The 13,406-nt window shown below is 32.2% G+C and overlaps 1 protein-coding gene across 3 annotated transcripts; it reads right to left on the reverse strand.

Moving 5' to 3' along the window:
• Positions 1-1,015: 1,015 nt before the first annotated feature.
• Positions 1,016-5,065, reverse strand: LKRSDH (lysine ketoglutarate reductase/saccharopine dehydrogenase). 3 transcript variants are annotated; one of them, XM_040709893.2, is made up of 6 exons: positions 4,672-5,065; positions 3,802-4,173; positions 3,488-3,729; positions 1,996-3,431; positions 1,471-1,942; positions 1,016-1,398 (listed from the first exon to the last, which is right to left on the reverse strand). In XM_040709893.2, exons 2-6 carry the CDS (start codon positions 4,144-4,146, stop codon positions 1,095-1,097), a joined length of 2,799 nt encoding a protein of 932 aa, XP_040565827.1. In that variant the 5' UTR covers positions 4,147-4,173; positions 4,672-5,065; the 3' UTR covers positions 1,016-1,094. The 3 variants fall into 3 exon arrangements, with proteins under 3 accessions (XP_040565827.1, XP_071743944.1, XP_071743945.1); XM_071887843.1 differs by having other exon boundaries at positions 3,802-4,206; positions 4,672-4,828; XM_071887844.1 differs by having other exon boundaries at positions 4,569-4,679.
• Positions 5,066-13,406: the final 8,341 nt, after the last annotated feature.

Raw genomic sequence — 13,406 nt, forward strand, 5'->3', positions numbered from 1 at the left:
GCACAAACGAATGTTCAATCAGGATTGGACTATAATTGAATCTATTTAGGAAAGGATTTTCACTAATCAGGAGTGGAATAATAATGACAACTGCTGAGGAAAAGAAAATTCATTCTTCGGATTACCAATTCCAAAAAAACGGGCCATCTAAATAATACACCGGATTTTCATATGCACACCACAATGCACATGCCTCGGACAGTAGCAGAGTTGCCAGGGATGTCAGCGTTCTACGTCCCTTCCTTTGATGAATATTTTATACGGTGCTACTAGTATGAGGGGTTTTCAAATAATAAAAATTAAAAAAAAATTTTTTTTTCTAAAATAATAAGATTTGTAATTTATTTTCTTTAAAACAAAATAAGATTCAAAATTAAAAAAAAAATTAAAATCAGTCGCCATGAGGTGTCAAAAAAGAAGATTTGAAATTTATTTTCTGGACAAAAAGGTGGCCAAGTCTATCCAACTGTGGTTATTGCTCTTCATTGATAGACGGGGAGTAGTTCGTGGCCAAGGGATACGGAATCAAAGGTGTAGGCCTAATTTGATAGAAAGGATGTCACATACTATAAAATTTTTCATATGTTCAAAAAAACAACAACCGAAAATAAACATGGTAGCCCCTACAATTTGAAGAAATTCTTACAGGGGAACAGCTTAGCTGTTATGAAGTATCATTATATCAGCTACAAGCGCCTGTGGTGAAAAGTAAGGGATAGATGAAAATAAGCAAGGTCTTAGGTAAGAATTACTCTTATGTCGATCCTCAATTCTACTCTGAGTCTAATAAGGACTTATAAAATTATAACTCCTTAGAGTTAATCTCCATCTTTTATGAAGATACACTAATTCTTACTTTTATCCCTCAAGACCAGTCTTTATCCAATGGATATATTCGAAGAAAAGTTGACAAAAAGTATAATTTTTTGTAGAATAATTGGTATCGTATCATTCCATATTAGGTTATTCCTAATATGTGGTGTCCCAAGACACTCAGAACTCAGATGGTAATTGATTTTAAATGCTTCAATAGGGTTATTATTGATATGTGATAAGGAATACAAATATATATTTAAATAATAAAAATAAAAAGTTTACAAATATATGCTTTTTTCGGTAGCCTTAATGTTTTCTGCCTTTAGCTTCTCAAGAATGGGGCCATAAATATTTTTAGAGAAGGGTAGAACCATTCCCTTTTGTGTGATTTCTTGATTAAGAACCATTTTGGTGGCAATTGCGCATGGGTAGCCAACAGTACGGGCCATGGCAGAGAAACCATTTGGATCTCCATAGTTGACAAAGTTGATCATTCTCTTCTCTCTTCGGTTGTCTGGCCAACGAATGATGACTTCATTCCGCATAAGAATCATGTCTCTCTCTTCTTTACCGAAGGTGAGTCTGAAATAAATATGTCCATTATGCATTAAGATCTCAAATCCTTGATATTTTTGTCTTTAAAATTTAACGTACTTTTGTCCTAAATGGGCACTAAGGGTATCTAAAGGACTATTTAATTTTTTAATGGGCTCATCATCTAATAATCCCAAATCTTGGATAACTTTAAGTCTTTCTTCAGATCCAACTCGGTCTAAAACCTTTTCCACAATACTCTCAGTATCTCCTGACATACCCACTAAAGTACCCATAAAGTCTTTCCAAGTAATACTGGAAGCTTTTTCATGAAGAGCAGGATGTGGATCAGGATTCAAAAGGCCTAAACGAACAAAACCCTTAATTGCATTGACATAGCCCTGGTAACGAAGAGTTCCTCGGAGAATTGTTGAAGCCTCAGCGATTCCGTAGAGCTCTGAATAAACTGTGGAATCACGATTGGGATATCCTTCAACATTAAAACCAGGGAATAAATTCATGGGATTCACTGCATCCAATAGACCTCCATTTTCCTCAATATTTATCATTTTACCATCTTTCAAATATTTTGCTATAAATTACAATTAGAATGAAGTTTTTTTAAAAGAAATAATATACATTTACCTCCAGCCAACATATTCATTAAGGCACCTCGAGGACTCCAAGAAAATTTATAGCCCAATGGATTATCAGATGCCTCAGGAGCCGGAAGTCCTCCACAGAAGGATATAAAGCTCTCTACCTTACCACCTCCAGTGTGAGCCTCATCAAAGCATTGCATTGCCAGGAAGTGATCAATTCCTGGATCTACTCCAACTTCATTTACGACTGTGATTCCAGCATTAACAGCATCATTATGAAGTTCCTTCATTAATGGAGAGCAATATGAAGCGGTTATCATGTTTGTTTTGTTAGCAATACATCTCTTAGCAATAGAAGGATGAAGTGGAACAGGAAGTACAGATATTACGGCATCATGCTGCTGAATGAGATCATCCAAAAGATCTGGGCGTTCACTCACATTTAGTAATACAGGTTCAGTATGTGGGTATTTTTCCGCAAGTTTTGTGGCTTGGTCCTTAGGATCAGCAGCTACTGTGATTTGGATAGATCCATCGCGACTCAAGTATTCCACGATAGGAGCAGAAACATATCCAGCTCCTAAAGCGAGAACTTTTTGATTCGAGCTTTTATAATCTCCTGGTGGAGTGGCGCCTTGAGGCTTTGATGCATTTCGTAAATCATTTATATACTCATATGAAGGGGTTAATTTTCCATTGGAAGTAATAACAGACCCAGCCACTATGGAGCCTACTTTATTGATTTCCTCGGAATCGAATGCTGTCTTTGCATTTGAGTTCAAAATATTAGGAACATGTGGGAGAAGGAGATCACCGAAGAAATCTGTTGCCTCACTTGGAAGTTGAGTTGGCATGTTGTCGATTGAGCAAATGAGGACACCAGGTCCCTTAAAAGTCTTTTTATCCTTATTGCGATCAGCGTCATAAAGACAGAAAGGTTCATCTATAGTTGTACATTCGTTCATGAATTCAATTGAACCTCCAGGATCGGCAGATATATCACAAACAGCAATTAAACGATGAGGTAAATTTGGAGTGCCAAGCGAACTTGGAATCCATGGAATGATAGGGGGCGTGAGCAAAGATTTTGCGTCTGGAATGGTCAATAAACGAGGTGTTTGTGGAGACCAATAAATACCATTAACTATTACAGAAGCATATGGAGCTATTTTGTGAGAAAAATTGGAGATGTATCTCTCTGGGAATTCCTCAAGCTCCACTGCATCATAGCCTCCACCATTTCTTCGTTCAAATTGATCTTTTCGACTCACCTCACAGGCATATACACGATCTTTTCTTCCTCCTTTCGCAACTTTTGGAAGCATTGATGGGGAAACATACTCGAATGGAAGTTCTTGGAAAATTTCCTGAGCACCTTGTGATACGTTTCCACTTCCAGTAAAAACAAAAGTCATTGGTCCTATCGAATCAGGCATCATGCCCATTGAGATCTCGTAACCTGCGTCACGAATACCTTGTCTGAAAATAAATGGATATCATATAGGATTATAATGATGCATAACAATGTTTAAAACCTTGCATGGTGAGAGTTTCTGTAATTATGTGCAGGGCCAATATGCATGAAGGGAGTATGGTGCCCAAGAGCCAGCATTCGTAGTCCAAGACCATTCAGAATATCAATCATACCGGCAATTCCGGCGAATTTACCAAAAGCTACTACTCTCTGCCCACTTTCGTCACACATTTTTTCATAGTCAATTAAACGTACATTCTTTTCCAAACAGGCATCTAGTAAATCCATGTTATCTGCTTGTGCCTGAAATAAATTACATCCAGAGTGAATGGGTTTGTGTAATTCAGGAGTTTAAATAGTAACAAATGCACCTACCTTGATTGTATGAGAAAAAAAACAGAATGTCTTGTTTGATATTAAACTATCCACGGGGACCTGTTTAACACCAAAAATGACAGAAGCCTCAGAAATATCCTCTTGTATAAATGCTCCAGCCTTTTTATATAATTCCATAGGATATGCTCGTCTGTTTGAGGGTTGTACAAGAACCTTAATTCCTTCCTTGGTTAACTTCCGGACATGTTGAGGTCCCAATGGGGATCGACGCTCCCAAACAGACTGATCTTCTCTTCGAATAGCCATGACTCTGAGTCTACCAGAGTCATTTGAAGATAGGCGCATTTGGCTTCTCAAAATGGATGGAGATTTAACTCGAAACATTTTGAAGAAGTTGACTCTTTTAATTTACTGAAAGTGTTTTTGGAAAATGATCTTTAGAATCTTATAGAGAAATTAGAAAAAATATATATTGATATATTAAGGTCACAGAGTAGACTGATTTCTATGACACACTAGGGAACATGTGAGTTATACTTGACAACTTGCTATTTATGAATCTTGAGACAAATGTTATTGGGTTATGTTTTAAATATACATGTATTTATGTAAATACTATATTTATTTTTCAATTTTCGTGTTCTCTCTATGTAATTATGTAAATTTTTGGTCATGAATCTAATTAATTTATCTAAATAAATATACTATCAGAACGAAGAATCTCTTATTACGACTTGATTTGTTTAATACTTTTCTTTACAAATTAAGAAATGAATATTACAATGGTTAAAAAATAAGTCAAATACCAAACCAGACCGTTTGAACACTAACACATGGGGTATCTAAATATTTACCACCTCAGGAATAATATTATATTATGTTATTTATTCACTAACAATAAAAACTTACATCTCTATGATAAATTAAATTCACAACTAATTCGCACTAGGAAATTCGAAAGCTGATTGAGAAAAAATTCTTGAAATTTTGCCCAACTATGACGATTGCTAAAAGAAAACGATAACTGGGTCAACTCTTTTTTGTTGTTAGTTATAAGACGAATGACATTAAATAATTATTTTCTTGCACTTATTACAACTTTTTTGACCTTTGATACCATCTCTTAATCAAACCAGATGTGTGTCATTTTCCTCCTCCTCATAATTTCATGGAGTACATTTGAATCCGTTAGGATATACATTTACGATACTTAATTGGTATGTCCTATAAAACGTAGTTAATTAATGTTTCATGAATATGACACTTGCTCATCAGACTTGACTCAAGAAGCACATATGTATATGAAAATATCCTTCTCTTTTACGATACATGAAATCTAATAAGTCGCAAATAACATTCAATTTTCAAAACAAACAATATTTACAAAGTTACATAAATGTAAACTTCATACATTAATACGAGGGTCGTTTGAAAAGTCCGAAGGATGGCACTACTGGCGCATATCGAGGTTATGTCTAATTGGTGTGTGTTCTTGGACGAACACATAACTATTTTCAGCCAGATTGCTTATTTTTTTCTTTCTTAGGTATTCGTTTGAATCGAGGAAGTGGATTTATTTTCAAAAAAATGGACGATAAATAACTTTTGTATGTTGATTAAACATTATTTTATGAAAAAAACGCCTGAGGAGACTAAAAAGAAGCTTGATAACCATTATGAGGACTATTATTCACCTTCGATTAAAACATTTTATATGTGATTTCAAAAAATTTTGGAGTGGCAATATGGGCACATGACGCTGAACGTTCTGGATACTCAGTTGAGGTTACTACTCCAGAAATCATAGATAAAATCCATGATATGATGATGGGTGAAAGTAGAATGAAGGTGTGTGAGATTGCTAGTACTGTGGGCATCTCGAGTTTAAACCCTATTTTCATTAATTTTGCTACTACAACTGCTGAGGTGTGAGCTGGTACATTGCTGTGTTGGAAAATGACTTTTTTTTTTGGGCCAATCGTAGTTCTTTTTCTTGCAGCTCAGTTCCATAACAGTACCATGACGATGAATAATATGCACCTGTAATAGTTTTACACTTTTCCAGAAAGTCGATGATGATTATTCCTTGTGAATCCAAACGACAATCGTCATAATCTTTACGATCAATTCCTCGATTCAAACGAATACCAAACAGAAAAAAATAGACATAACTAGCAGAAAGTTTGTATGTGTTCTTCCGAGAGATGCTTCTACACATAACCTCGGTACGCTCCAGTAGTGCCATCTTTTGGACTCTAAACATTTTTTTCAAACGACCCTCGTATGTCTGTGGAACAAGGATCAATTAAATTATACTGTTTCTTCATGATTGAGTACTCTATGGATCCTTTCCTTTCTTCAACAATTAATGATCCTTAATTAGTATTAGATACATTTGTGAAAGAAACACTCCTTTATTTCACTTGGGGTATTTATCCAACTCAGGAACTAAAATATCCTTATAATATTTTGTGAATATTATATTTTTCCTCCAGTTTCTATGTAAATTCATATAAAATTTTTTTAGAGTTGATACTTTATTAGTTTATGAGCTATTAACAAATTTTGGAATTCATTATCGGGGGTTTCAAAGAAGTTTTTTTATACGTTCTTATTATGTAACATGGATTATACAAGATATTATTTATCAACTCCACACATGACATATTCTATATGCAACCTTTACTCCAAAAAGAAACAGACAAAAGGTCAGAAATCATTTGGTAGTCAGTCAAATAAGTAACTCATGCCAACTACTATTTATCTCTTAGACTATAATTGTCATACTATTTTTCCAAAATTTTAAAATGAATTTGATATATCTCACATTAGGAAATATAATTATAATAGAAATAAACAAGAGTTATCAACAGGTGCTAAATCATTATTGTATATTGATACAGTGAATGATGAATTAAATATTTTATAAACTTTTATATTAAATAGATTACACTTATTTTTTCGTTTATTTGCCTTGTAGGTATATAAAAAAATAATTCACATTTTAATTATTTTCATAAATATCCAAATAAATCCTTTAAGAATCATATGAAATAAGTCAACGTTGATATGTTTTGATAAACAGTTTATATCAAACTGGAATCGTAAAAATCAATATACAAAATTAATTTTTATAGATTTGGCCACTTTTTTTGAGAGATAAAACACTGCGGACCGGTCATGGGACTGACAAATTTTATTAGAACCCAACTGATAGGACTGTCGTCTTTTTAGTTGTTTTTTTAGACCGATCCAATACCAACGACGAGGGGATGAACAAGAAATTGTATTCCTGTACTTTTGGAAACGGGGAATAAGTATAGAATAAGTAGAGTTGACAATTTTTGTAAGACAAAAAAAAAAAAAAAAAAAAAAGAGCGCGAGGAGAAGGCGGGAGTGAGACATATGGTAATACTGAATTAAGACTATTGTTAATATTAGCTGCCTGATTATATGATTTTGAAGGGAGAAAATGAATTACTGCTATAAAGAGGAGAACCTTCATCTTTTAAAACAGTATTATTGTAGTTATATTTAAATTTATATAAAAATATATTTAATTATGCATTTAAAAAAAAATTTACACGAAAGATAGACAATAATGCTTACTTCAGAAGGAGAAGTTAACATCACAACTAACTATTAAAAAATGAACAAAAAAGAAGAAAGAGCACACGCAAAAACAGTTATTCTTTTTTTTTTGTTACAATTATGTCAACTTTAATAATAAGTAATAACTTATTACTTTGTTTATTTATCGAAAATAATAAACTATGAAATATCCATGGTGTATCAAGTGAGACGAGGGAATTGACAGCTGAAAACAAGATACTTTGAGTATTTTTTGTGTTAGAGAGGTAACACTGCCCAACGAAAAAAATGAAAAAGAGTTCGAGATGTCTGATTCTGTATAAAACATATCTTATTTCGTAATAATTTATTTATGTAGAAAAAATCTATCCTCTGTAGGTCTATCAGACCATCAAGAAATGTCTTTTCCAAAAAAAGATCAAAATAAATGTTTTATAAGAAATCGACAAATATAAATATATATCGGAATTGGAAAGTGAATGGATCCAGTCATCGTTTAAACCCTTGAATATATTCTTTTTTATATATAGATGAATAGATTCCTACATAGGGAAGGAATTCTCTATACTCTTGTATGAAGCTTAGTTTCGTTTGGTTCTCTTCTTAGGATACATTTTCCTCCCATCATTACCCCTGTACATATCAGAAATAGAGCATCTTCGTTTTGGATAAAGTATCTCGGATCTCATCTTTTGTCCGAATCCTTAAAGAAAATGGAAGTCTTTCCGTCTTCAATAAATTTAGATCGATGTAAGCAAATGAAAAGGACAATTAAATTTAAAATTAGTCTCTCCACTTACTCAAATGTTTTGGTGTGTTAAATTTAATAGATTTAAATTTTATTACAATAGCTCAAATATAATATCCATGTTCTGATATTACTTAATTTTTTACATTATTACATTTACGTATACCGCATCAAGCTTCTTATTTTGTTAATTAGAATAGTAGTGTCTGAAAGAGGGGGTATAACATGACATTTACTAAAACAACATATCTTTTTGATCACAAATTTATAACTACCTGATCATTTTATTTTTTGAACCAGTCTGAATCGGGTTCAACATTACACTGTATTTCATATATAATCCATGATATCTCACATTTATTTGCCCATCCACAACCCCAATTAAATATCAAATTTTCCCCATATTTTCTAGTTTATACTCACAGTGTGGTCAAAAATGTATTTAGTCGAAATATGATGAACGAAATGGAAAAAGTTCTTTTTATTCGACATTGCCTTCGCTCCTCTTCATCGCCCTCGTCAAATATCCATCAACTGATCTCTAGACCAAAATACTACCATACAGCCTAAATTGCCAAAGGCAAAGAAGGGATCTATGTAAATAAAAAACTAAGTTTTGCGATTAGAAAAGGAAAAACGATTGTGTGTGTGCTCTTTCCTCTTTTTTTGCTCATTATTTATTAAGTCGTGGGGGGTGTTAACATTTTCCTCTAAAAGAAGAATTCTCGTCTATCTTAGGTGTAAACTGATTTAAAAATGCATAATAAAATAAATATATATGAATTAAAATACAGTTATAATATTTTACCTGTACTAAGACTATTTTAAATGCAGAAGGTTATCTACTTTATAGCAGTAATTCATTTTTCCCCTCTAAAATCATATAACAAGGAGCTGGTATAAACTAGGGTCTTAATTCAGTTGTACCATATGTCTCACTCCCGCCTTCTCCGCGCCCTCTTATCCAAATCCCATCCCCACTTATGACTGAGATCTGAAGAGGAAGATGTTCGCATTTCTATCAACCAAAAATGTGGATATTACTTCTCACACAAGGCTTGGATTTTTTTTATTAATAAAAAGAACCTTTTCTATCTAATTGAAGGTTCATATTTATCATATTATGGAAAATATTTTTTTTGTGAAACCCATGTCTTATTATGTTATAAAAGATTTAATCCACTCTAAATTATACTGGTCACCCTGTATTTACAAATAATCAAAGTAAAATAAAAACAAATTATAAAAAAAGAGCACATGTGAGGCAATTACTAGAAATCCGCTTTAGAAAAAATATGTGGAAAAGATAAAACGGGTTAGTCTATTTCTAGCTATTTTTGTTGCATAAGAAAAGAAAAGACTATTCTTCGAACAGGAAAGGTCACCACTTTTTTTACAAGTTTCCAAAACTGCAAAGAAAACCTTATTGATTAGAATCTGTAATTTAATTTGAATGCACTTTATAATGTTTAAAAATCCTCAATAGCTTCTTAAAGATGACATATTATTAAATTAGATTATATAGATGAGTAAATATTGATGTTGGTAGGATAGGTTCCTAACCGGCTGATCTGAATTATTCTAATTCTTATATTTTCAATCTTTCGACGCCATTGCTATATTGATATAATATATTTTTGTCATGAATTCCCTGATTTGTTCTTCAATTAGTGGTGATATCTCTGATATCCGAACTTCACAGCATAGAAACATTTTGTAATGTGGGATGCAAAAAAAAAAAAAAAAAAAAAAAAAAAAAAAAGGACAAAGAGTTGAAAGAGATCTCAAAAATGGTTGTTTCTTAGGAAACTAAACTCCTTGTTTTCATTGGTTTAAGTGTTTTTTTTTTTTTGCAAGATCAATGCTTAGAAATGTCTTCTATTTGTCCAATGAATCATGAAGCGTATATGCTTATACATTTTGGCGTCCTGGATAGAGAAGATCAAAAAATAAAATTCAAAATTAGTGGATGGGAGTTTGTCTCTCAACTTTTTTCTTTCTTCATGGCTATGGAGAGTTCCAGAGTTAAGGGAATTTACATTTCTCATTTGAAAAACGAGTTCCCGCATACAAAACATATTAGTTGGTTGGAAATCCATCTAATAATCCGTACAGTCGAAATATTAATAAAAGAAGAGAAGGTATTAAACATTTTCTGGAGAACCTAATGAAGGATCTTGGTATTTTTGTATCAGGAAAAGTTGCATCTCATTATGATCTTCCAAAATAATTTGTTTCCCTCATCATTAGAATAGAAAAGTTGTATTTAAAAAACATAAAGAATCATGTTTAGATTCAGGGTACACTGTATTGACAAATATCGAAATTCAAATAGAAATAAATGATGAAATAAAAAAGAAGACATTTGACCCTTAAATATTTATAATTCGACTTTTATTTATAATTCTCATGATGTTTTTTATTAATGAAAATACTACAAGCTATTCAACGACAAATATGATACAATTAACATTGGTCCGTGTCTATCTTTATATAAAATCTACTAAGTGTTGATTAATTTAATTAACAAATTAATCTATAAATTTGATATATTTACATTAATTTATCATAATTATAAAAAATAAATGCTATAGTACCACATTAAAAAAAATATATATGGAAATATTATTGAAAACCGTAGCAAAATAGGTTTTTTCTGTGAGTTTTTTTTTTTTAAAGATTCCAGAGCATAAAGCTTTTATAAAAGTAAATAATGTGGTTTCCTTGGCTTTATTAGTCTTGATAGAATAAGAAAATGAACAAAAAAATGAATGTCGCTTATTTTTCCCCCGTTTAGTACTCATTCGTTCAAAAACCAAAAGCGTCAATGCTGTTCATTCTTTCGTTCAATCCCCCAAGCCCAATTGATAGTGATCCAATTCTTCCCGACTATCAAATTATTATTCAATAATTGTTGGAAATTGTTCACTGCTTAACAACCCAGCTAGTGCGTTAATAATACTATGGAAGAGAAAAAAAAAATTCTACAGCTGATGTAAAGAAAATACGGTGTAAACTGTCTATATATTGGTGAGGTAACACTATAGTTGTTGGAATCGTTGAAAAGAACGAATTTGATTGGTTGGAAGAGATTATATAAAAAAGGAATAAAATACGTTGGTACCCTTGCATCTTCTAATCAAATTAACCTTAATATTGTACTAATCATCAGCAAAGCCAACTTACTGCTCTGGTACTTGCATCATTATCATGCCGTAGACAACGTGCCTTTTTTATGGGTTTCTTACAACGGAGGTATTGATGTGTGGAATTATGATTTTGAAAATAAAAGTATATCTTACCGTTTTGCATGTATTGCTCATAGATTACATAGAGTTGCAGATATGGTTCAACAAAATTTTCCTCTAACGAACGAACTTATTTCCAATGTGAAGAAGATGTTTTGGAATTCTGGAAGAAGAAAGAGAGTATTAACTGCTTCGTACGAAATTCTCCTCCCTCCATCACGAATTATAACAAGATAGGGAACTTGGTTAAAAGCAGTAGAGTACTACTACCATCACTTCTACGTCTTCAGAGAATATTTACACAGCCTTGATGAAGATTTGGTAGCAACCAGAAGAGCACAAGAAGTAATTAATAATGATTTCTAAGAGAAGAAGTCGTATTTATCCAGGAAAATTTTCGTCAAATACCTTTGGCAATAACTGCACTTGAGGAAAGATTGCCTTTTCCTACCAGGCTAACCATATTAGAAAATCTGACTCAAGATTTGAAGGAAGAGCCATTCAAGATCAAGTTAAAAGAAGTGCTTCAAAAGAATCCTGACTACACAAATCTAAAGGAACTCTCAACAAGTGAAAACCTTGTATACATAAATACTTCAATTGTGATGTTGAGAGAGTCTTTAGTATAATGAATATCATCAGTACGAAGAGGAGGTCCAAACTAAGTAATATGAAATTGAGGGAATTGTTGATCACCAAATGGAATGAAAGTTTTGTTATCATTTAATTGTTAGCACGTAACTATTAACAATATTTTTTTAAATAATTTGTTACTTTATTGCCTCATTTCTATTCTTTAGATTTCATACCAAAGTTATCTATTCATTCTTTATGGTCAGTGGTCACCAAGAAGTTACGAATACATTTCCAGTAATGATGGGTTTGATGTTCTCTAACTAACAAATATTTTGTCTTGCATAAATTTACAGAATATAATATACATTTATAAAGTTATTTATAGGGAAGTTATACAATTATAATATACAACAATCCCTCTTCCTTCATGTGTAAATAAATAATCATTTAAGTTAAAGATATATTCTAAACGATAATCTTTTAATTGGGTTGGAATCGATATTTACTTTAATCCCTTCTTTACTCATAAGCAATTTAGGCTGTATGGTCCAATATCGGTCCAGAGACCAATCGTATAATAGGTGCAACAGTTGATGGATATTTGACAATGGTGATGAAGAACAAAGGAGGAAATGGTAGTTAGCCAATTCTTCCCAACTGTGAGTCATTTTTCAATAATATAAGGGTATTAACGTTCAGAACACTAATAGGGGCATGAGTTTTAGAAAAATTGACAATATATATAATTATTGAAATGAAAAATAAAAGATCTCATTCATCACAAAATATTTTTCAAATGAAAGAATGAGATTAAGTGAATGATTATCTCTCGTACAGTCCTAATATATGGCTTCGATATAATATTTTTTTCTTTTAGAAAAAGTTTTAAATAGTTTGGTAGGAAAGTAATTTAGATCCTAATAGGAGGGCAATGCAGCGTATGATGAGGTCATGAGAAGTGTCGTGTCATTTCTTATTTAGGAATGAAGACTGTAGTAACGTCAAGTTTAGTCTCGGCCAGGTCCAGTCCTGCATATAAGTCCTAAAAACTGATAATAACGTCACTCAACTACATTTTTTTATTTTTTTAATCCGTTCTAGTACTGATAGTCTGAAAGACCGACATTCCTAATGTTTTATACGGGGTTGGGGTACTGGAATTTGGTACGGAAAGGTGCACGTAGACATTTGCCTAGAGAAAAGACCCAGTGTAAAAAATTGTCTGTAATTTACTTAAAATTTTAGGTTGTATAAAGTACTTCGATAAATACACATCGATTAATTTGTTTCAAAAGGATCCAACATTGCACTTGGTCCATGACCATACAGCTAAAATACAGTTCTTGAAAGAAATCGAGATTATATTAATACTTAACATCAATAATTGTAATATTTAAAGTATATGAATTGTTACCCAGTGCACATTTTTAAGTAACTACGACTACGATGTGGGATAACGTCTTATACAAAGAAAGACTTGG

This window comes from Lepeophtheirus salmonis, chromosome 4, assembly GCF_016086655.4.
Source record: "Lepeophtheirus salmonis chromosome 4, UVic_Lsal_1.4, whole genome shotgun sequence".
Taxonomy (NCBI): Eukaryota; Metazoa; Arthropoda; class Copepoda; order Siphonostomatoida; family Caligidae; genus Lepeophtheirus; species Lepeophtheirus salmonis.

Bases quoted from the DNA above. Each gene is read 5' to 3' on its own strand.
- LKRSDH (XM_040709893.2), bottom strand. From the start codon at position 4,146: ATGTTTCGAGTTAAATCTCCATCCATTTTGAGAAGCCAAATGCGCCTA. The intron at 3,730-3,801 runs GTAGGTGCATTT...AATTTATTTCAG, and splicing joins TTTTTTCTCATACAATCAAG to GCACAAGCAGATAACATGGA. The intron at 1,399-1,470 runs GTACGTTAAATT...TATTTATTTCAG, and splicing joins AGTGCCCATTTAGGACAAAA to ACTCACCTTCGGTAAAGAAG.